This window comes from Onychostoma macrolepis, chromosome 16 (genome assembly GCF_012432095.1).
Source record: "Onychostoma macrolepis isolate SWU-2019 chromosome 16, ASM1243209v1, whole genome shotgun sequence".
Classification (NCBI taxonomy): Eukaryota; Metazoa; Chordata; class Actinopteri; order Cypriniformes; family Cyprinidae; genus Onychostoma; species Onychostoma macrolepis.
Window position 1 is genome coordinate 6,368,281 of NC_081170.1, and position 25,407 is coordinate 6,393,687.

The 25,407-nt window shown below is 36.3% G+C and overlaps 1 protein-coding gene and 1 pseudogene across 1 annotated transcript; both read left to right on the forward strand.

The window, feature by feature from the left end:
- The first annotated feature begins 3,409 nt into the window (after positions 1-3,409).
- On the forward strand, positions 3,410-8,321 carry LOC131521956 (trafficking regulator of GLUT4 1-like). The gene is made up of 2 exons (XM_058747126.1): positions 3,410-3,818; positions 7,247-8,321. Exons 1-2 carry the CDS (start codon positions 3,501-3,503, stop codon positions 7,394-7,396), a joined length of 468 nt encoding a protein of 155 aa, XP_058603109.1. The 5' UTR covers positions 3,410-3,500; the 3' UTR covers positions 7,397-8,321.
- A 476-nt stretch (positions 8,322-8,797) lies between these two features.
- LOC131521647 (putative nuclease HARBI1) lies at positions 8,798-10,147 on the forward strand (annotated as a pseudogene).
- Positions 10,148-25,407: the final 15,260 nt, after the last annotated feature.

The window sequence follows — 25,407 nt, forward strand, 5'->3', positions numbered from 1 at the left end:
GCAACAACACTATCTTACGCCACCACTACCTTTATGCCTTTTTGGTCACATGACTAACTAGCTGCACATGAGACTTGCTAGGAAGTCTAAATCTCTCCTCCAGAAGGTCATCGTAAGGGAGCCAGTGGTGTATCAACTGCCAAAAAAAGAGGTCCAAGGATGTTTTAAAGAGTATACACCACTGTTCCAAATGCACCGGCGGATGGAGGTGTAAAAATAAGGTGACGTGACAAAGGAGTCAAAAAAAAAGATTCAGAGTGTTTATTCCCAGGAGTGCAAAAATGAAGGTTTCCTTCTAGTGCGCCCAATATATTTACAATGAAAATTCAAAAACATAAAAACAAACTGATCAACCAACCATTTGGCTATGTCAAACGAATTGACCCAAAAGACAGCGATTCCAAAATCAACTCCCCACTCACTCTACGAGTGTCTTAACAAATCTGAGAGGCCATCTTAAAAAGACAAAGCCCTCCTACTTGGACTAAACCATTTGGTAATTAAAGGTAATAAAGAAAAATTTAAGAAAATAAATAAATTTATTTTAACAATAACAAGAGAGGTAAATTGTTATAATGACAAAAACCACAAAAATTTGAAACAAAACAAACTCAGTTAATTATTACTGCTTAACAATTCTCAACCCAGAATTAAGCAGATCACCAACATCCCCCTTCCTACATGAGTACAATAAAACATACCATCTATTGGCGGGAATTGGAACTTCAAAATGGCGAGCATTTACTGTAACCGGGTTTGCTTGTTTGACATGGGAAACTGTTCCAATACGCAAGTACTATTGTTTATAATATGTAATTTGTTATACAGAAACAGTAAACATTTAAGATGATCACCGGTCTTGCTTTACTTCTTAACACAACACAATACATAAATCAACATAAAAGTTATGAATCATTAAATGTCAAACTTAGAAAGAAATTACATAAGGACAGGAACAACATTACATAACACACGATCAATGACCAACATATCTGTGTTAACTGGTGTTTAATTTGCGCAAAACAGAGAGTATGCATGTATGCATGTATGTTCACAGTCCCGTGTCAAAGTAAGAGTCCTTTTCATTATAACAGTCTCTAGTCACAGAGCCTCACTGTGACAGTCATCCTGAGCAGTAGGGCAAATATTCCACTGCCGTAATTTAACCCCTGGTGTAGAGTGACTTAAAAGAGTTCAAGATACTCATTATTAATGGATGGATGTATGGATAGAGAGAGAAAGAGAGAGAGAGAGAGAGATACTCTGTGCTTCTACATTCACATTATCCACTTAGCTCTTGCTTGACCTCCTGTGGAAGAATATACAGTACTTCTCAGGATCCTAACCGACCATTTAAATAGTAAAAAAAAAAAAAAAAAAAACTATTAGTGAGAAAGATTATGCCATGTCAGAATTTTTCTTATTCTTCATTATGGAAACAGGTGGACATTTTTAGGGAGTTATAGATTTATTACCAGTTCAAACTATAGTAACACTCAATCTGTTGCTGTCTGCATATTGTGGTTTGAGTTTAGATGTCTGATGTCATCTATAGTACTTGTCATTATCATCTACATTGAATATTGCAAATCGTGAGAGATATTACACTCTTAAAAATAAAGGTGCTTCATGATGCCATGGAAGAACCTTTCTTTGTCTAAATGGTTCCATAAAGAACCTTTAACATCTGAAGAAACTTTTTGTTTCACAAAAGGTTCTTTATGGTGAAAGAAGATTCTTCAGATTATAAAACGGTAAGAAAGAGATGGTTCTTTGAACAAACTTTGACTGAATGGTTCTTTGTGGAAACAAAAATGTCTCTTCTATGGCATCACTGTGAAGAACCTTTTAAGCACCTTTATTTTTAAGAGTGTATATAAGTGTCCTTTAATACAGCAGCCTCAATTATAATTTAACAAACACATTTGGTGTTATGATTTTAAATGTAATGATCAATGGAGATCAAATTATTGACAAATTATTGACCATAGGCCTAGTGAGGAATGATTTGACCAAAAAACATTTCATTCTTTAAGAAGTTTTTTCTCATTTAATTAAGAAAGCATTTTCTTCTAAAATACAGGAAGGTTGAGTTTATAACCCATGTTGCAATGAGTAAATGTAATGCAATGCTGTCACACCTTTAGAAAAAAAGGTACAAAATCTGTCACAGGGGCAGTACCTTCTCAAAAAGTACATTTTTGTACTTTTTAGGTATAAATATGTACACTTTAGGTACTGATATGTACCTTTAAAACACCAATATGGACCCTTAAGGTCCATTAGTGAGAAAGAATATGGCATGCCAGAATTTTTCTTATTCTTCATTATGGAAACAGGTGGACATTTTTAGGGAGTTATAGATTTATTACCAGTTCAAACTATAGTAACACTCAATCTGTTGCTGTCTGCATATTGTGGTTTGAGTTTAGATGTCTGATGTCATCTATAGTACTTGTCATTATCATCTACATTGAATATTGCAAATCGTGAGAGATATTACACTCTTAAAAATAAAGGTGCTTCATGATGCCATGGAAGAACCTTTCTTTGTCTAAATGGTTCCATAAAGAACCTTTAACATCTGAAGAAACTTTTTGTTTCACAAAAGGTTCTTTATGGTGAAAGAAGATTCTTCAGATTATAAAACGGTAAGAAAGAGATGGTTCTTTGAACAAACTTTGACTGAACGGTTCTTTGTGGAAACAAAAATGTCTCTTCTATGGCATCACTGTGAAGAACCTTTTAAGCACCTTTATTTTTAAGAGTGTATATAAGTGTCCTGTAATACAGCATTATTGACAAATTATTGACCATAGGCCTAGTGAGGAATGATTTGACCAAAAAACATTTCATTCTTTAAGAAGTTGTTTCTCATTTAATTAAGAAAGCATTTTCTTCTAAAATACAGGAAGGTTGAGTTTATAACCCATGTTGCAATGAGTAAATGTAATGCAATGCTGTCACACCTTTAGAAAAAAAGGTACAAAATCTGTCACAGGGGCAGTACCTTCTCAAAAAGTACATTTTTGTACTTTTTAGGTATAAATATGTACACTTTAGGTGCTGATATGTACCTTTAAAACACCAATATGGACCCTTAAGGTACAAAGATGTACCCTTTGAATAAGTACCATCTCAGTGACTGCTTTAATAACTTTTTTTTTTTTTTTTTTTTGAGAGTGCAGGGGAATGAGGAAAAAGATTAAAAAGAGGAAGATTCACTGTCACAAGGTCCCAGAATAATGTTTGGGTGTGGTGAAATAATCTTACACTTCAAGTATTTCATCAGAGTTAACATAGAACTAAAAAGGTGGCGCCTGCAGTCACAGTGTGTAATGGAAACTGTGGAAAAGTTCATGTCACTCCTCCCCTACAACCTACAACTCACCTCCCATTTGCTGACTACATTCATCAGCACATAAAAGACTGAACCAGAGTACAGTATTACATATGTTGCTGCAGATCACAAGGCAAAATAAAATCCAATAATCACATGAATGGATCCCAGCCACTCTTTCAATCAGCCTCCAGAGGCCTCAAATTCATCTGAGAAATCAGGGATGACTTCAGCAGCACCACCAGCACACCAGCACAATCCTGCTGGATATCCTCCTTCCTTTCCAAGCCAGCCAGTCCCCCAGGGCCCCTACGTCCAGGGGCTGTATCCAGGACAAACTGTGGTCATGCAGCCTTCGGTTTTTGTGACCGCCACTCCACTGGCTGATCCAGTGTCAAATTACCTGGCCTACTCCATCTTCACCATGCTGTGCTGTTGTTTACCTCTGGGCATTGCTGCGCTGATATACTCCATCTCTGTAAGTATATTAGTCCATGTGCTTCCCTTTTATTTAATGTATTTAACAATTATAAGCATTAAGCATACAATTGCATGAAATGTTTCTAGAATTAGATGTGGTAATCATCAAAAGTTAATGATTACAGGTGTTTAACAGGCACAAAGAAAAAAATATGGAAAAATGATTCCTTATTATTTCTATCAGTTTTATGGTTCTTTGCCATTTTTTGTGTTGATTATTAGTTTATTATTAATAATAGGTATATTATTCACTCATTAAAATGTTTCTATGTGGTTGATCTATAGTATCTGAAACTACATTGCTTTTTTTTTTTATCCCCTACATTGATCCCAAACATTATGAGTGATTCACTGCCCAAATAATTCTAGTGAACATGTACTTAAACAATTTGTAACTTAAAAGGAGATTCAGATGACTGCCAAATAGGTGAGAGGCTTGTTAAAGCTTAAGTTGTATTTGTGGTCACGCAAATATGCAGGCATTATAAAAATGACAAGATCTTTCATGTAACTTCCCTATAACTGATCCAGTATGTGTAATGCGGGTATTGTTACAGGTTTTTTTTTTTTCTTCCTGTAAATGACAGTTGTATAAACAAAGGTGTGAACAGCAACAGAGTTTTAAGGGGAAACAAATCTTATTTTATGAGTTATTTTTACTGTGCATTGTTGTATTTCACTAAAAGAAAAACTTTTTTTTTACTCAAAAATTGCTTGTACATTTAACATCATGTTTTCAAGTTACTATAGTTCAACATTACTATAGTTAAGTTCAACATTACTATAGTACGTCAAAAGAATAGCCTACAACTTAAATTGGTACCAATTCAGTACAAAAAAATTCTAAGTGATGTCTGTAGTACAGTTAAAAAATCAGTACACATGTAGGCTATTGTTTGATTAACTGAAAACTGTCATTATATGAACAAGTATTATTGATCAAACCAGTAGATCGGGGCTGTATTCACAAATAATTTTTTCTTACCATTAATGCTGCCTTCACAATTTGGAAACGTCCTACTTCCCACTTCTGAAGTTGTAATTACGAGTTTGTTACATTCAAGTGGTTTGTTGTTGGAAAGGAATCATTGTGGACGGTCCATTCATGAGCTCATTCTTGCCTGTTTCTTTGGGAAATGTTATTAAAGCCAAAAGATGCAGATATTTAGTTAATATCCTACAGGTGCATGCAATGCAATGCAATGCAATATCCCATTCATTGGTAACCATACAAATATTCACAGCGCTATCTAGATATTCAGCTGGCTGATGATTCTTAAATTTAGGTCAAATGCTATTTTCATTGTGATAAATACATACAATGTACAATGTGTAAAAATACAATGAATGCAAATGTTTCTAAACATTTATTTATAAACATTTATAAACAGTTATTTTAGGATTGTTTGTGATTTGGTCTTGATTTAGGAGTCCTCTTTACTACCCCTAACTTTTCCGAGATTTATGAGCTGGTTTTAGCGCTAAAATGCTTTGTGAAATATTCTTAGAGCAAAACTGTAGGAGTCCTAAAATGAAGACTGACATGCCCATTATTTTTTCAACTTGTTTCAACAGAGATCAACTTATAAAATGTTTAAAACAATTTCTTAAAAGGTTTTAAAAAAGGTAAGGATAAAACAAAACCTTCCAATCTGCAAAAGCAAAACAACAGTGTTAGGAAAGGTAACATAGCCATCACATTTACCCCCAGTTTCACAGACAAGGCTTAAGCCTAGTCCCCAACTAAAATTTAAGTCTGAGCTGTTTTAACTGAAAGAAACTTGTACTGATTGATCTTGAAATATGTCAGTGCCCTTGTTTTGTCTCAAGATGCACACCAGTAATGTTTTTTTCGAAGGCACGTCTATAAAAATTACTTTAAAATCCTAATTGAACTATGGCCTAGTCCTGGCTTAAGCTAAGCCCTGTCTATGAAACGGGGCCATACAGTACTGGAGAGTTAAGCCTGCCTATATGTTAACATGTCACCCTGCAGCCCAAGACCGGTTGCCCATGGAAGCTAAGCAGGGCTGAGCCTGGTCAGTACCTGGATGGGAGACCTCCTGGGAAAACTAGGTTGCTGTTGGAAGAGGTGTTAGTGAGGCCAGCAGGGTGTGCTCACCCTGCAGTCTGTGTGTGTCCTAATGCCCCAGTATAGTGATGGGGACACTATACTGTAAAAAAGCACTGTCTTTCGGATGAGACGTTAAACCGAGGTCCTGACTCTCTGTGGTCATTAAAAATCCCATGACACTCATCGTAAAGAGTAGGGGTGTAACCCCGGTGTCCTGGCCAAATTCCCTCCACTGGCCCTTGTCTATCATGGCTTCCCAATAATCCCCATCCACTTGATTGGCTCTATGACACTCTCTCCTCTCCACCTGTAGCTGGTGTGTGGTGAGCGCACTGGCGCCGTTGTCCTGTGGCTGCCGTCGCATCATCCAAGTGGATGCTGCACACTGGTGGTGGTTGAGGAGAGACCCCCCACATGATTGTAAAGCGCTTTGGGTGTATTGCAATACACATTAAAAGCGCTATATAAATGCCTCATTCATTCATTCATTCATTCATTCATTCATGTGAAAACATAAAAGCCAATATTTTTAACATAGATGTAGTTCACTAACAACTGTGAATTTGGATGACTGGATTTGCTAGGCTGATTGGTTGGTCAACTTGGTTATATTAATAGTTTAATAGCTTAGCTTTCCTGTAGCTCAAATAGTAGAGTATGGCGCTAGCAATGCCAAGATCATGGGTTTGATTCCCAGGGAAAGCAAGAGCTGATAAAATGTAAAACTGTAACTTGAATGCAATGTAAGTCGCTTTGGATAAAAACATCTGCTAAATGCATAAAACTCTGTATCATGTTAACTTGGTTATCAATGTGCATAATAAAACAGAACTACAGCAAACTTATCCAAAAACCTGTTTACATTCAAGAGAAAGGTTATAAGTAGCCAGTAGTATCTTCACAAAGCTAAATTAACTTGCAGTTCACTGCAAACATGGCTAAATAATTTAATATTGCACAGGGTACATTTTACAAGTGAATACAATTTCAGTCTTTGTACTTCAAAATGTCATGTTTAATTCAGTGTGTTACTTATGGAAGCCTGTTTCAATAATTAATGTCCTGTTTTGTTCCTGTGTATTATTATTTCCATAATTTGTTTCCTGTTTATTTCTCACAATTCTTACTTTGATCTAAATTTATGAGTAAAAAAAAAAAAGGTTCTATACACCAGATTTTCCTCCAGTGTACCACTTCCTTTAAATGTAAATAGAGCATTAAATGTAGAACTAAGAAAATCCATTCTCCGTGAGTGGAGTTTACAACCTCATTTCAAAACTTCCCCATTTGCCACTGGCTCAAAGAAATGAGAACAGAAATGGTTGACATTATGTTTCACATTGTTTTCATAGACTCGAGATGCCAACTATTCAGGACAACGGGAATTAGCAGAGAAGAACTCCAAAACGGCGCTCATCCTGAATCACATCGGCCTTGGTATTGGCCTCGTTTTCATTGTAGTGATCATTATCATCCAGATTGTGATTTCGACTACTAGATAAAAGCTGTTAGAGCTGACATGGTTGGATGCAGATTACAAACAGATTTGTTTTCTGTATTTTAAATGTTACTTTCTCAATTTATCATCATTCTTATATGCATTAAATGTTACTATTTTATGTTTATATCCTTTCCTTTCCTTTTCCTAAATAAACTTAAATAAAATATGTTTAAATGTGTTGTTCAGACCTTTTGCTTATGTTAAATATCTTGTGTACAGCTGTGCAAATTATATATATACACTGTTACGTCCCAGGATGTATTTGTTTAATTCCCTGTCTACATTTGTGATGTATGTGGTCACCATTTATTTGTTTGGTGTAATGTGGTTGTACTTTGTTTTTGTTTTTTGTTTTGCATTGTGTTGTTTTGTACTCCCTCTCTGGGGCCTGTACCATGATGGTGGCTAAACAAACTCAGGGTTACAGGATTAGTTTTGAGTTGACAAAACCAAACCAGTCCAATCCGGCTTTGTTGGAACCATGAAGCTGATCATCAACTTTCTCTGCCAACTCAGGCTTTATCCTGAGTTAATGGAGCACGTGCAAATGAAAGTGTGACATCAGTAATGAGCAGCCAATCACATCCCTTAAAACTGTGAAAAAACTCACTTCTTGTGAGAGAGTCAGTGCGAAGATTAAAAGATTGAACAATATGAAGAATTTAAACACATTTACACAGCACGATCATGAAACGATCTATCCATGAATGAGGAAAACTTAAAGAAAACATCTTACCATATAAGTGCAAGTAAAAGTTGTAAAGTTAGTTTATAGAGTTGATAATGTTTATAGGTATAAAAACACTTAAAAATCTAAGCTCATATGTAGTCATGCTTAAAGCTATTGATTCTAAAACTTATTTATATTGCATATTATTGTTTATGTTGATTTTAAAATAAATAAAAGCTTAATAATTACTGTTAAACTAAGCTGGCTTGTGTAATGAATTAAGGGTATAATAATTATATAAATAATATAAAATAATAAAATAATCTCTAAAAAAATCTGATGATTTTACCTTTTAAAAGTGTTTTACTATGTAGCGTCCTTTAATTTGGAGTAAGAGAAACTGGAGGAGTGGCTTTATTGCGTCATATTTGCTTGAAGCTGATTGGTCAAATTTCAGTTTGAGCTCTCTAAACCAGGGGCCTGTACCATGAAGCCGGATTAGCTGGCTAGCCAGGTAAGTTTCAGTTTAGTTTGCTCCAACTCTGGGTTTTAGGTACCATAAAGGTAGCTCGGCTTTAAGCGTTGTTTGTCGCCATGGTATCTTATGCTGCACGGCTAACCTGCTCCGGGGCAGGTTATGTTCTGGATTTGAAATCTCAGACTGAAATTCGACCAATCAGCTGTAATCAAAGAAACATATAGGTGACGTCACATATCCCAGTGTCTGTTGCAATGGCTTCACCTTTTCTACCAAATCCTGTGGACATCTCTGCACAAATTGTTAGATGAGCACTTCGTAGAGAAAGAGTTTTTAGGGACAGACAAAATCCCCTCGCTTTTCCTGATACTTACTTGTATGAAAGATACAGATTCTCCGCGGAAGGAATCTCTTATATTTGCGAACTTCTTGAGCCGCACATATCAAATGTGACACGTCGAAGTCATGCTCTTACTGTACCGCAAATGGTATGCATTGCGTTGCGTTTTTTTGCAAGCGGTACATACTTATATGCGGTCGGTGATGCAGAGAACCATTCGCAAGGTGGTCCTCGCACTGCAGGGGTACATGAATAGCTTCATAGTGTTCCCCGGACATTTATCGACCATGTCCATAAAAGAGGGCTTTTATAAAATTGCCGGTAAGATTGATAGGGTGACACTACATGAACAGATTTACTTTTATACATTCACTTTTTTTCTCCCCAGAAAGCAGATTTCACTTAGAACACTTAAATTATACAATACAGTACATGTTAATATTATTCTAAATCTTTTAACAAATATATTAATCTTATGATAGGATTCCCTAGAGTCATAGGAGCAATAGACTGCACACATGTTGCAATCTCCACAGCTCTTGGAGAACATGAGGCAGATTATGTGAATAGAAAGTCCTTTCACAGCCTCAATGTTCAGGTAGGTGTACTATAGATTCAAGATGACTTATTTTCAGTGAGATGAATCATTAACACATATGACAATGATCTACTGTACATTTCATCTGCAGATAACTTGTGATCATGAATGCATGATCACAAGCTTGGATGCCAAATGGCCTGGCTCAGTGCATGACTCACGAATTTTCCGTGAGTCTGTGTTGTGTCAGCGCTTTGAGGAAGGCAAGTTACAGTACAAAACACTTTAAAGTGTCCTTTTTAATTGACAAAGCAAAACTTATACAATTTTCCCCTTTTCTGTTCTGTGACAGGGCTTTTTGATGGCCTGTTGGTAGGAGACAGGGGTTATGCATGCCAGAGATTTTTACTAACCCCCTATCCTGACCCTCAGACAAGGCCACAAAACCGGTTCAATGTGGCCCTCAGTAAAACCAGGGTCAAGATTGAGATGACCTTTGGCATCCTAAAGGCACGTTTCAACTGCCTTTGGCGGTTAAGGGTGTCACCAGAGCGGGCATCACAGATAGTGGCTGCATGTGCCATTCTGCACAATATAGCCACTATCAGAAAGGAGCAAGCACCACCACTAAACCAGCTTCTCCCCGATGAAATTGACCCAATCACACTTGACCACCCAGCTGGAGCAGCTGTCAGAGATGCAATCACCATACAATATTTTACTTAATAAAAGTAAATTGAAACTGCAGATAGGTCTCAAATGGTTTTATTGTTGATGTGGCTAGGGAGGGAGAAAGATGCATTAATAAGTATTGAGTGTTCATACTAATGTGTTGCCTGTTTTAGTAAGTTCACATACTGAGATCTGTTTTTCCAGCTGTTTGATCTCCAATTTCATTTTTTTAATTTGGAGGCTCCTCAGCTCACAGTCCAGCTCCTTTAGTGTGCAGTCCAATTCTAGGCTCCTTTTGTAAAGGGCCCTGACGGAGTCAGTTTCCACCTGAAACATAATTCCACCACAAACAATCATTACAAGTCTTAAGGTAAATCAAATGACAAAAGGCATGACTTAATACAGGCACAGGACTGGCTGTAATTTATGTCAAGGGTTTAAAGCAGTACCTTGTTCACATTCCTTCTGAAGCCCATTGAGGTAGAGGTGTCAGTTTGTGGGGCAGGTTGTGAAAAATCCTACAATAAAAGATAAGGGCCAGTCACATTTGTGTGACATTAAAATGTGTGCCATAAAAAAAACCAAATGCATTCACCTCAGCAATGGTTTCAGAACACACAGAGAGGGTGTCTTCATCATTTGCTTCACCCTAATAAATAAAAGTAGGCCAATGTAAAGCGTAACTGTTGTAAAGCATATTCATAGTGTTCTGTCTGCTGCAAGCTCACCTCTGTGTGGGAGACTGTGTGAACGTGTGCCGGCTTCAACAGGGACACTGTATTTTCCTCTACTGCAGAACATACAGTCAGCCACATGTACAACTTTTAAAAGGTAGTAATGCATTGCACACATACCCAGTGTCACTTGCTTAGAGGAGCCAGCACAAGGGTCAGATTGTACAGCACCTGTAATACCATCCATAATCGGCCGCCCCTTATTGCTACTCAAAGCCAGCTCCTCTGCCACAGTGTATTCTCGGGGAGGTGACCCTCCCCCAGTTTTCCGAATGTCACACTTTTTTCTGTTTGCTGCAAAAAAGTTTTTGTGAAAATGTTCACGAAAATAATAAAAGGTTATGGTAAATACTCACCACTTTGAATGATATTTTTATATTTTGTCTTTATCTGCTGCCAAGAACGTTTGTAGTTGGGGTTGCATCTAAAAATCAATGAATAGCCTATTAATCTATATGACGTAGGCCTAATATACAGTCACATTTTTATACACAAATACGTTTATACATACAGTATACGTATATACACATTTTAATTTAAGCATTAATACATTTTTAAAATAAAACTAACTGTTAACATACGTCTAATGCACAGTGAAGTAACATGAGTAACTTGAACAACTAACGGAATTAACATTAGATTAATAAATGCTGAAAAACTATCGTTCATTGTCAATTCATGTTAGCTAATGCATTACGTTCTCTAAACAAATACAACCTTATTGTAAAGGCATCATATACACGAGCGCACACACATACATCATGCACATCATTTTTAATTAATATTGAATGTATATTTGTTTAACTTACGCATTAACGCAATCAGCGATCTTTTTCCAACACTCTTCTCTTGCTTTGGCAGCAGATACAGTATTACTGCGTGCTTGATACACATGTTTATATTCTTCATACTTTTGAATAATTATTTCTTGCTCCTCCGCAGAAAAATATACAGCTCTCGCTCTATCCATATTGAACGCGATTGGTTGTTCGGTGCCGACGTCACTCTTTTATGTGCACGCGCCCGTGGAGTAATCATAGCTTAAGGATCAAAGCCCGAGTTGACAGAGAAAGTTGATGAGCTGCTTCATGGTACCAATTAAGCCTGATTGCATCGGTTTGGTTTTGTCAACTCAAAACTAATCCTGTAACCCGGAGTTTGTTTAGCCACCATCATGGTACAGGCCCCAGAACATAACCTGCCCCGGAGCAGGTTAGCTGTGGAGCGTAAGTTACTATGGCGATGAACACTGCTAAAAGGCAAACCACTTTAATGTTACCTAAAACCCAGGCGCAAACTAAACTGAAACTTACCTGGCTAGCCGGCTAAACCGGCTTCATGGTACAGGGCCCTGGTTTCTCTCTCTCTCTCTCTGTCATCCCATCAGCCAGGTATGGACATCAGCTGTGCCCAATTAAAACCAAGCTCTGGGGGTGACCCGATTGGTTGACGAGATGGGAGCTGGTGGCTAATGCTGCCTTCACATGCTATCGGAATTATCGTAAATACGAGTTTCCTAATCGGAAATTGGACGTGAACGGCCTCTCAAGTTGTATTTACTACTGGGAAATTCGGAAATAATTTTGATACCCGAGTTTCCGAGTTGGGTGGGTCATAAACTTTAAACATGGTGGAGGGAACAACCATTGCTGCTGTCAATGCTGTTCTCACAACAACTACATCGCCAAAGTAGTGTATTTATAGGCTAGATATGAATGATCTTGCGAAGCATATTATGTTTTATAAACAGTGAAATAAGCATGTATTTGACCGAAATTCCAGAATTGTCAGCAAACTGCATGTATAGCGCAGTGAATGATTATGATTGTTAACCAATGGGATGCTACATTTTATTCTTTCCGACATTAAAAGCACTTGAATACGACAAGCTCGTAATCACAACTTCATTAGTGGGAAACAGGAAATTTCCGATAGCACGTGAAGGCAGCATAAAGCTGAGGTGGAAAGAGAGAGTTCTTCCTCCTGCAGCATGTGATTGTTGAGCCTGTGTGTGTGTTGGTTGACTGTTGTGAGGGCCTAAAGCAGTGTTTCTCAACCCTGGTCCTGGGCGCCCCCCAACACTGCACATTTTGTACATCTCCCTTATGTAGAACCTAGTCGAAAAGAACACACACATATAATCTTAACTCAGAACATTCCAAGGAATCTTACTCTCCATCGCAGCGTTGTAAAATTTTACAAATGACCAACACAACGCCCAAAGTATCTGACTAGCTTCCTGCCTGTTCTCCTTATCATCTCATGAGACCCATGAAGCTGGGAGAAGAACATCTGGCCACCCTTTGAAGTTGTTCCTGACAATGTTGTTCCTGACCGGTTTACCATAAATAAAGTCGAATAAACAGACAGTACAAAGCACGTGGGATCTGGACATGCTCCAGCACAGACCCTCCCTGAATCCCCTGACTGCTTTCGACCATAAGTCAATGATGGTATCAACAAGAAAAGACAGATATACGTTGACCAGACCTCAACAAACCTACACCACAGACATCCTCATGACCTCATAACAACTCCCTTTTCTTCGCTGCATTCCAAGAGAATACGCGCCTCTTTTCTCTTACAACAAAAGAGGCACCCAAACTTTTATGGACTTTGCCAAACGGACAATCAAGAAAAGACTGCTGCTATTAAAGCAATATACTCAAGAGACAATATATATATATATGAATGTGGTATTTTATGTTTTGTTTATCTTGCTGTGGTTATTAGAATTTAGGATATTTTAATCTATGACTTAACCCGCATAGTAGGTCAAATTATAGGTATTCGATATGACAAATACCTCATGTTTGATGTCTTACATATATCTATATATATATGCTTGGTGTTTTATGTTATGTATGGTGTGTTTTAGTTTGGTCTTTGCCTTATAACTGCCTTTTTGAATTGATCGCCGTGTGTAGTATTGGGTTAAAGCTTATCTCAAATGCCGGAAGTTGAAAGGAATCATATGTCGATTTTCAGTCTCGTATGAATGATGAATACTTTTGTAAGAAGTTATTAAGAAATGTTCCTCACATGATGAATGAAACATTAAGATAATGCATGCACGAAAAGGAGCCGTGCTGGGCGGGGCTCCGCCCTACAGAGACAATGTGATTGGATCAGACAGTGTATGGGATGGACTCACATCTGTCCGATAAAAACAGACACCCAGCTTTGCATGCTAGGCGAAAAAAAATAACTGAGCTGGAAAACTTGGCTGCTGGGAAACTTTGGTCTCGCCTCACCCGCCTACAGACTTAACATCTAGGTGATCATCTCAAAGGACATCTCAAAGGACACTCTGTCTACGTCTGACCAAAGTAACTTGCAAAGCCTGCAGCGTAAGAACTTCAAAGCCTTGCCATTCGCGCTGCCAGGAAGCCACGAATCCAAAGAGGATTCCCCGAGTGACGTCACGCGACAACGACACATCAGCGTGAAAGTCCGGGATTTCCCTCAAGCAACCATCCAGAGAGAAGAACAGCCTTCAACTCAACTCAAAGCAAGTAAACAAACAAACAAACAATCTCTATTTGCTGAGCTGAATTGAATGAATCTTTAAAAGATAACAATAGTCGAGTCTTCTGTTTGTGACGTCTTCAGGTCGTCTTTATTCTCAGGAAAGAGAATAGACTTAAACTTTCTTCAAACTGCTTTCATCTTGCCAGAATGTGTGCATGTGTGTGTATGTGTTTTGTATTGTATCCTAGAATAGTAAATAAACTCTCGATTAATTTTTAATGGATGGTCTGGTGCCGTGATTTTCAAATCTTAAATTATTTGCCAAAGATCGTGTTACCTGTGCTCTTTGATTTACCCAACCAATTCTGTATTATTATCGTGGCCACGACAATAAGCCGAATTGCTAAAATATACTGTATTAATACTCGCTGGTCGAGTTGTTAATAAAGGTATAAATTATACATTTTGATTAATATCAAATAAAAATCGAATTTATACGATTTGATTCCCTAAAGCTAAAATTATAAATAAAGGCTAAATTCCTTACACTTATGCAGAGTTCACACTGCACGATTTTCAAACTCGTCGGATCACTGTTGTTTTCACACTGCATGACTATCTGGGGTAGCATTCAGTCGCTGCTGTGTTTACATTGCACGATGGATCGGCGACAGGGGCTTTCACATTGCACGATTTCACAATAGGAAGAATCGCCGACAACTCTGTCTGATCCGCAAACTACGTTTCACAACAAAACACACGCGAGAAGTGATAAGGAAATAACGCAAGAACCTGCGTGTGTCAGACCGTTTTTCTCGAGCGAGACTGGAAGTATTAAAAAAATATAGCCCGCAAATTGTCTGTGCGCTGATTTCCAGCTACAAAAACAAAAACAGATTATGCAGGAGGGAGATGCAGGGAACAGGGATTGTGTTATATATATATATATATATATATATATATATATGTCTGATACAGCGTGATTGTGAATCGTCGACAGCTCCAGATATTTAGCATGCCAGATATTTCACGGGCGTCGGCGACGTGTCGGCTATTCCCTCAGATCGCGTCTTTGATAATTCACACTGCGCGATTGTCACTCGCGTGAACTCGGCATTATCTGACACACCTATTTCAGGTCCTGGAGTTTCTCATAATGAGCTCATGAGTTGAATCAGGCGTGTTTGATTAGGGAGACATACAAAATATGCAGTGTTGGGGGCGCCCAGGACCAGGGTTGAGAAACACTGGCCTAAAGCCTTGAGTTTGTGTTACTAACCCAGGTGAAAAAGACGGAGTATTAAATGTATTAAAAATATACTTGAAATTCAAGTAGTATCAAAGTCAAAGTCAAAGTCAAAGTCTGTTTTATTGTCAATTCTGCCACATGTACCATACATACATACAGAGAACTGAAATTTTGTTACTCTCTTACTCCCTGGTGCATACAGATAACACTAAGTACTAATAGTAGAACGCAAAAATACAGATAAGTAAAAATCAAATATATATATATATATATATATATATATATATATATATATATATACGTACACAAAATGCAATTATTACAAATATACAAATAAGGACATGTAGAATAAAAATTTAAATAATATAAAATGGATAAAGTGGCATAAGGCACATGGTAGATAGAGTGCAAAACCAGTGAGATAGACAAACAAACAAACAGTGCAGAATATAAATGGTATAGTGCAAAGAGCTTATTGAGACCATTTTATTTAAAGTGACAAAGAGCATTCTTTTTATTCAGACTGACAGAAGAGGTAGTTGAATGAGGTCAGTCCAATGCTGTACAAAGTGACTGGTGCTGGTCACAGTGTGTGTGTGTGTGTGTGTGTGTGTGTGTGTGTGTGTGTGCGTGTGCGTATGTGGGTGGTGGTGGTGGTGGGGGGTCAGAGTTCAGTGGTGCGTGGGGTAAGAGAGGGGAGGGGGGGCAAGGACGGGAGGGAGTTCAGCTTCCTGACAGCCTGATGGATGAAGCTGTCTTTCAGTCTGTTGGTCCTGGCCTGGAGCCTCCGCAGTCTCCTCCCTGATGGCAGCAGACTGAAGAAGCTGTGTGTCGGGTGGGTGGGATCACCTGTAATGCAGAGGGCTTTGCGGGTGAGACGGGTGCTGTAGATGTCCTGGAGGGAGGGCAGAGAGACACCAACGATCTTCTCAGCTGCTCTCACTATTCGTTGAAGGGACTTGCGGCAGGACACGTTGCAGGCGCCATACCACACAGTGATGCAGCTAGTCAGGATGCTCTCAATGGTGCCTCTGTAGAAGGTGCACATGATGGGGGCCGGGGCTCTGGCTCTTCTGAGTTTACAGAGGAAGTAGAGTCGCTGTTGTGCTTTCTTGGCCAGTGCTGCAGTGTTGTTGGTCCAGGAGAGGTCCTCTGTGATGTGTACACCCAGGAACTTGGTGCTGCTCACTCTCTCCACGGTCGCACCATTGATGGTCAGAGGAGCATGCAGAGAGTGCATTCTCCTGAAGTCAACAACAATCTCCTTAGTCTTCTCCACATTTAGAGAGAGATTGTTGTCACTGCACCACCCGACCAGGCGGCTCACCTCGCTCCTGTAGTATGTTTATAATACATTTGTATTCCCAACATGCTTATTTGAAGTGCATTAAAAATATATTGAATTGCATTTTAACATATTTCTAAAAAGTATACTAGAAATACTTTTGTATTAAATATATGCTTAGTTATACTTCTAAGAAATATGCTAAACGGAAGCATACTTTTAATGTATTTATAAAAAGTATACTAGAAATACTTTGGTAATAAATATATGCTTAATTACACTTTTAAGGAATATGCTAAACACAAGCACACTATTACTATATTTCTAAAAAAGTATAGTAGAAATACTATGTTAATAAATATATTCTTAGTTACACTTTTAAGGAATATACTAAACACAAGCATGCTTTTAGTGACGTTTTAGTGTATTTACAAAAAAAAAAAAACACGTATGTTACTCTTACTTAAAATATATTTTGTGTGTACTTTGTGTAAGAACATAACAAAATGATTACACTTTTAGCAGGTTTTTAATGTACTTTATATTGCAGTAGGCCTACACATGGTTATATTTTAAATATTTATGTATTTATAATTTTAATATTTGGAAAAGTACAATATTTTGAAAAACATTTTTAACCTTTTTTTATGGGTTATGCTACTTTGGTTGATTAGGTTGTTGTTCATTACAAGATACATTAATTGTAATAGGTGTTTATAAATTTGTTCAAGCTTGATGCCTTTATTTTCTAATATATATTTCTGAAATTCCCACAAGGATTTCAACATTATATATGAATTAAAATAAATAAATAAAAAAAAAAAAAAAAAAAAACACGTTTATTTGTGTTTAAATTCAAACAACACAGACTAAACCTGATTGGTTCCAGAGCCATTGAACGTCTCTGATTGGTTCGTATGATAACGAGCTCGCAGCAGAGAGCTTAGTAAATCAGATATGATGTGCGTGCAGATGTCCCTTGAATGTGAATATAAGTCTAAATTTAAACAGTTATGTTATATAAGAGCGATCGTGTCTCTGTAGGGCGCTTGGAGGAAACCACGCAATTCATATGGATTACTTTGGCGATGTTTTTTTGCGATTAACTTTTTAAAACGTGAATATCTTTGATGAATCTTTTCATCGGAGGAACATAAATCTCTCAGATTTCATTAAAATATCTCCGCTTTTCTTTCGAAGATGAACAAAAGTCTTAGATGGTTTGGAGCATCTTAAAGGTGAGTGATGACAGAATTCAAATTGTTTTGGGGGAACTATGAAATTAATTAGAAAATATAGCGGTATGTTCTTATTTTTACCAGCTTCTGCAAGCGTGTATGGCGTCTGGCTTCGGTACCTCACTGTGACTTCAGGTAAGATTTGTATTTAATTAACGTTATTTGTCTGTATCAGTCGTGTTTTTGACAAATGCATTGGCAGAAAAAATAAAATAAAATTAGTCATTATAACGTGTACAACATTAACATTCTTTTATTTGCAACATGAAGTGTATATATTTCTGATTTCCTGAACAATTTGGCTTCATTGTAATGAGGTTAATGATCTTTGAAAAACCATGATTATGAACATACAGTTAATTTGTCTTGAGCTGATCAGCAAACTGTGGTAGTGTTGGTTGATTGGTGTTTATATTTGTTCAAGCTTGACAAACTTATAGACTTTATTTTCTAATATATATTTCTCATTACAGATAAGAACAAAGATTAAATTGTAAGAAGGGCTGCTTATAAGAGAGCTGAAACTGCTGAGGCTGGTAAGGTTTTTGACTATATTTCTGACCAGGTACATTGTTCTGTCATTCTTAAATAGAAAACAAATCATCAATCATCATTTGCCTTTTTTTGTGCGTGTGAGAAATATTAACATTTGTTGTTTTTCAGATCAGCTGCTATAGAAGACAAACTGAAATCTGAGTGCAGAGACAAGCAAAGGAACAGAAAATATATTTTACATTTTAAATGTATTTTAATAAATACACTCAAATTGCACTAAATATACTTAAAGTGGTTCCAATTTAACACAATTTCAATATATTAAATATATTACAAATAGATTAAAATCGAACTTAAACATATCTTGAAATACACTTAATATACTTAAAGTTGTTTCAAAATAATACATTTAATATGCACTTAGTATAGTATAATATAAATATATTAAGTGTGTCTGAAAAAGCACAATTTAAATATATTTCTTTTTCACCTGGAAACCCAGGTAGAAAAGACGTAGTATTAAATATATTAAAAATATACTTGAAATTCAAGTAGTATGTTTATAATACCTTTGTATTCCCAACATGCTTATTTGAACTGCATTAAAAATATACTGAATTGCATTTTAATATATTTCTAAAAAGTATACTTGAAGTACTTTTGTATTAAATATATGCTTAGTTATACTTCTAAGAAATATGCTAAACACAAGCATACTTTTAATGCACTTCAAAAAAGTATACTAGAAATAGTTTGGTAATAAATATATGCTTAGTTACACTTTTAAGGAATATACTAAACTTAAGCATACTTTTTGTGACGTTTTAGTGTATTTACAGAAAACCAAAAAACATTTTTTAACATTTACAATGTACAAACGTTTGTCAACTATTATTAAGCGTTGCAATGCTTAAAATATGTTGTTTAATATGTTGTTCGGTTTTACTTAAAACATTATACTTTGGTTGATTAGGCTGTTGTCCATTACATGATACATTAATTGTAATAAGCTACTACTGAAATCCCCACAAGGATTTCAACATCATATCTGAAATGCTTAAAAGAGAAATAAATAAATAAAATAAATAAATATTGCGTTTACTTGTGTTTAAATTCAAACAACACACTGACTAAACCTGATTGGTTCCAGAGCCATTGAACGGCTCTGATTGGTTAATTTGATAATGAGCTCGCACCTGAGAGCTTCGTAAATCAAATATGATGCGCTTGCAAATGTCCCTTGAATGTGAATATAAGTCTAAATTTAAACAGTTATATTATATAGAGCGATCGTGTATCTTTAGAGCACTTGGAGGAAACCACGCAATTCATATGGATTATTTTGGCGATGTTTTTTTGACTTTTTGAAACGTGAACATCTTTGGTGATTCGTCTTTCATCGGAGGGACATAAAGATTTCATTAAAATATCTCCACTTTTCTTTTGAAGATGAACAAAAGTTTTAGATGGTTTGGAGCAGGGGCGGATCTAGAAAATAATTTTTAGGGTGGCAAAGGGGTGGCACGGGGTCTATAAGGGGTGGCAACACCAAAGCAAGCCCCCATCCATAGTTTTTGGGGATTGATTGTCTGACATGCACAGTTGTTCACAAATATTGCATTACCATTAAGTAATCATCTATACTGTTTAAAATGAAAAATAAATAATAACATTTCAATATCCATCATGGCACCAAGTCAATACACAATATAAAAAACTTCAACAGGTTATAAATGTTTCTGAACTTGTGTCATTACAGAAGACATGCGGTTCTATTATATTACATAGGCTACTTAGATGGTATAAATCATGTTTTAGTGCAAATTTAAGAGAATTTCCTAACATTAGAAAGAAATACAATAATATCAAAGCATTGCAACTGGATCAGTTTTGAAAACAATGTTATATTTTCTGTTATTACCAGAGATGGGAATGTCTGTAATCACCCAGAACACACTATCAATAGTCTAGCAACACCCCAGCAACTGCAAGAGCTTAGCAAGCACCCATAATATCCTAGCAACCATCTAGCAACACTTTAGCAAACATCTAGAACATCTAACTGACCAAACTATTTATGTTTCTTAAACAAGAATTTAAGACAAGCCAGCATAAATGTGTATTTCAAATTTTTCAATCTAGTTATTAAAGGTATTCTTAAATACTTACACACAATTCAAATACACAGATGACTTTCCTGCCCAGTGAACACTCATGAGATCAATAACACTTACCAACAAACACTTAGGATTCAGGAATAATTTTTGCAGCTCAATGTCTATTACAGTATAGGTGTCAGTCCTCTGTCGTGTGTGTCATGTGTTCCCGCCTCTTGTTTCCATATGTGGTCTTGTTCCTGTTCTTGTTAAGTGTGATTATTAGTTAAGTCTTGTCCAGCTGTGTTTAGTCATTATCAGTAATTGTCATGTGTATTTAGTTCCTGCCTGTTTAGTTAGATTTCGTCTGGTCTACTCGTTATTCCCCGGTGTTCCTGTCTGTGTCAACCTTGCCTTGTCTTGCCCTGTCCTGATGTCATCATTAAAGACTATTATTTTGAAGTTTATCCTCGTCTGCCTGTTCCTCATTCCTCCCTGCTGTGTGCACCGTGACAATAGGCTACAACATAAATTAAATTACAGATAATAATAATAATTCAGCAATGAACTTTGGGGAACAGATCCTTTTCATTTTACTACTGTAAAGTAATCTTGCAGTAGATGAAAAACACTAGAAAAGTTCAAATACCAAAGAATTGTATATGAACTTGGTATGCTCCACATACAGTACAGTAAAAAAAAAAAAAAAAGTAAATTCAGCATCCTCTGCACATTTGGCCAAATTTCATTACAGTATACAGTACTATAGCAGTTTCCTGTTCTCCTGACACAAGACTAGCTATATCTCTAGACAGTCATTTCTCAGTTCTGCAAACTTATAGTACACATAAAAAATGATTACAAATAAAATTTGACAGTCACACGTTTGAAGGTGTATAACGTGCTACAGTTTACTGTACATATAGAAGAGTGAAATTCCCATCATCTAATGTACTGGTACTGTACTGTAATTATACTAAATGTGTAAGTATAAAACCCATATAATTCTCTCAGCTCTCTCCGTTGTTAGGATGCAGAGATTCTGATTGGTGTCATCAGTTTTGCTGCCTAATGTTTAACTTACTCATTGTTAAACTTTTTGAGAAACGTGTCTTTGTTTTGAGAACTGAATTAATTGTTTGGGAAAATGGACCAACTAAAATAAGTTATATTATGTTAACAATCGAGAAAAAGGCAATACAAGATTCTTACCTAACTCTGCTATTAGTTTTCGTGATCGGACTCTTCTAATTGATTTCATGTTATTGTTTGTCCGATATGGCAGAAAGGCCTCTATATCCATGATGAAAGTGGAGCGAGCGGTCGGAGAATCGGATCACCAAACAATACGGGATGAATCTCAGACATATCCGGACGGGATTAGATTTCTCAGAGGACTTTTGAATAAACAGAGAAGCAGTATCTGATTTACGAACGAATGCAAAAACAATTCGTTATGGGCTGCGCTTTGTATTTTTGACTCAAGAAGAACCGGTTCATAAGAGTAATTTGTTAATGAAGCCGACTACACTGGTCGCGCTGCGTGCGCGTGCAACCATCGTGCGCTGTCATCGCCGCGGCTGAAAAGTAGCACATAAAACACTGCTTACATTTATATTTTATTCTGTGATAATTCTGGGGTGGCATAGCTTTTTCTTAGGGTGGCAGCTGCCACCCCGGTAGATCCGCCCCTGCTTGTGCTACATCTGTACGAGCTTGTGACTGGGGTGGTACATTTAATAAACTCACCCATAAATCCAATTCCCTTTGAAAATTAATAAAATGTTGAACTTTTGGTTCATACCAGTCCACCTGATTAGCATAGGTGCTGCTGATTTACACGTGAGAGCGGAAGATATATATATATATATATATATATATATATATATATATATATATATATAATTATATTAGATATAGATGTATATATAATTATAATATTGCACAGTGCATTATAATAAGTAGTGTATATGTATTATCAGTATACTTGGCTGGTCTGCCTGCCCCAACAAGCAAAACATACAGTACCGTTTCTAGGCATAGGCAAGCTAGGCGGTCGCATAGAGCGCCACCAGCTGGAGGGGGCGCCAATGAGCGCAGGTACTGCCACTACATTTTAACAGGGTTGTGATCAAGAGTGGTAAGGACACCCTGAATATATGATTGCCACCCCCACTGGATCCCCCAACATCATTGGGTTAGAGTACTGTCATTCTGTTTTAATTTTTTGAGATAGAGAGGTAAGATTGAAGCAGCGGAACGTTTAATAACAACTGTTTTACGAGAGAAATGTTAAATGAACTAGGCCTACAGTAATATACAGTGAGGCAAACTATGACTTTTTCTCATGCCATTTTGAATTGAAAATATGGTATCATTTACATTATTCATGTAATTCCTAACTGAATGTGAAGAAATTTTAAAAGAAACATTTAGCCTTTTTTTTTCTTTTTTTTTAACATATTAGGCATACAAATAGAAGGGCCAGAAATAGTTTAAATGCTTCTCAACTAGAATTAGACCTAGAATCTCCTTGCCCACTTTATTTCTTTATAATTCAAATAACAACTTACTTTATTTATTAAAAGTTGGAGGAATGCCACTGTCATGAAAATAGTACCTTCCTCAGGATGACCTTCATAGTTAAAACTGTCAGATACAACGTGGCACATTGCGTAAGGCAGAGAAAAACCTGTCAAAATGTTCTACTACCATGACAAATGTGTTAAAAATGTAGGTAACACCTCTAGAGGAAGGAAATAAATGAGAGGCAAGACTTACCCATAACCGTAATCCTAAAACAACATAAATATACCATGAGTAATGTAGTGTCAGAAGCACAAAGGGACTAAGCCACCTCCAAACAATTTAATTATATTACGTTGTGTACCACTAAACCACAATATAATATAATTAAACTCAAACTTAATAGAAATATCAGCCCGATTTTTATTGGACTTGCACAGACACTGTTATATTAAAGTCTGGATCCAGCCCTTACAAAGATCTGAGATGACCGAACACCCGTTTGCTCACCCCTCAGAGGACCTCAGATGATGCCAACCCTGAACCAACACACAAAACTACTAAATTTTGCTATAAGTTTAATCGCAACATACTGTATAATCATTGCCGTTAATAGTGTTCACCGTTTGTTTGAATACACGTCATTAACTGCATGATTTTTACTGTACATTTCTCCCCTTTGGACATCACCTTGACATAGTCACCACTGATAAGCTCCTCCTAAATATGTAGAAACTGTAATTTTCTGTCAAGCTGCTTTGCATTGCGTGAATTGAATATATTCACGCATGTACTGGATCTTCACATCGTATATTTGACATAACTCCTCCAACCTAACAATAGGTGGTGCTATAACAGTCATAAATGTTAAAAATCATCATATTTCTGTGTTAAATTATCAAAAATGCTTTTTTAAATCATTGATTTAGGTGGTTACAGGCTTGCTAAAAAATACGTAATATTTTTACGTAGGCTTAAATGCCTTAAAGTGCTTGAACCCTGATAATATTTTTCTAATTCTTGTTCATACAGTCGTGAGTGGTAAACCCTTGTGCGTTCTTCGGGGTCTTTTTGACCCGCAAATGAAGTTTGCTAAATTTTTAAAAAATGTTCTCTTTTTCCAAATGGCATGAGACTTTGTACGGCGGTCAACACTTTCTAGATGTACAAATAAAAAATAAAATTGGAATGATTTCTTGATTTTATGTTAGTGTGAAAAAAATAGTTGCACTTATGGTCTTTGGGCAACAAAATGTAATTATTTAACAAAATTATTATTTTTTTAAACAAATGTAATTTTACTCTGTTTATTAATGTTTTTACTCCACATTTGTGTAGTTTTTGGAAGACTTATGATATATTTTAAATTTATATAAATAAATTAAAAGACATTTTTATATAGGTTTTTATACAAAAAACAGCTTTTTATGTAAAATTCACTTCATAAAAGACCCACATTTCTAACTTTCATTCACGGGGATAACATGGATCATTTGACATGGTTTAGTGTAAAATTTTTGCCCATATTTTGGAAATTGCAGTTTCAAAATTAAAAAATGATCATTTTTACCACTAGATGGCTGCAGAGCTCCACTATTTACTATTTGCTATTTGACCAACTGAAAGATATCTTTTCACAAGTTTTCTTCAGTTGGATTCATATCTACATAATATGAAATCACAATTATAACAATAAAAATGATTTTTGTCAAAGTTTTGCATTTTTAGAACTGAGAAAAAAAAAATTTCAATAATGTTACATTATGATTTGAATCAAACCTCAACAAGATGTTACAAAGAGAAAGGTTGGAGTCTTTAGAGTTTATCATTTATTTCAATCATCTGTTTTTCATATAATTTTAAGTGTGTGTGTGTGTGTGTGCATGCGTTCGTGTGCATTGTTGATGTGTCAGTGTCACCAATTTATTTTTGTGGTGGTTCTGCATTTTGGATTATTTTATTTGACAAATTATAAGAAAGCAGTTTTTATGGTCTCACAAATTTATTCGTGTGTGTGTGTGTGTGTGTGTGTGTGTGTGTGTGTGCGCGCGCATTGTCGATGTGTCAGTGTCACCAATTTATTTTTGTGGTGGTTTTGCATTTTGGATTATTTTATTTGAAGAAACCCCGCATAGAAAATGGACAAAATTCATCCTCAAAATCAGAAATAACACAGAACACACATGGACAGAAATGAAGTGGTACACTTCCAATATTGCA

What these genes read in the sequence shown, in the direction of transcription:
- LOC131521956 (XM_058747126.1), top strand. Translation starts at nt 3,501, where the DNA reads ATGGATCCCAGCCACTCTTTCAATCAGCCTCCAGAGGCCTCAAATTCA. An exon ending in CGCTGATATACTCCATCTCT is followed by an intron (nt 3,819 to 7,246) that starts GTAAGTATATTA and finishes TTGTTTTCATAG; the next exon opens with ACTCGAGATGCCAACTATTC.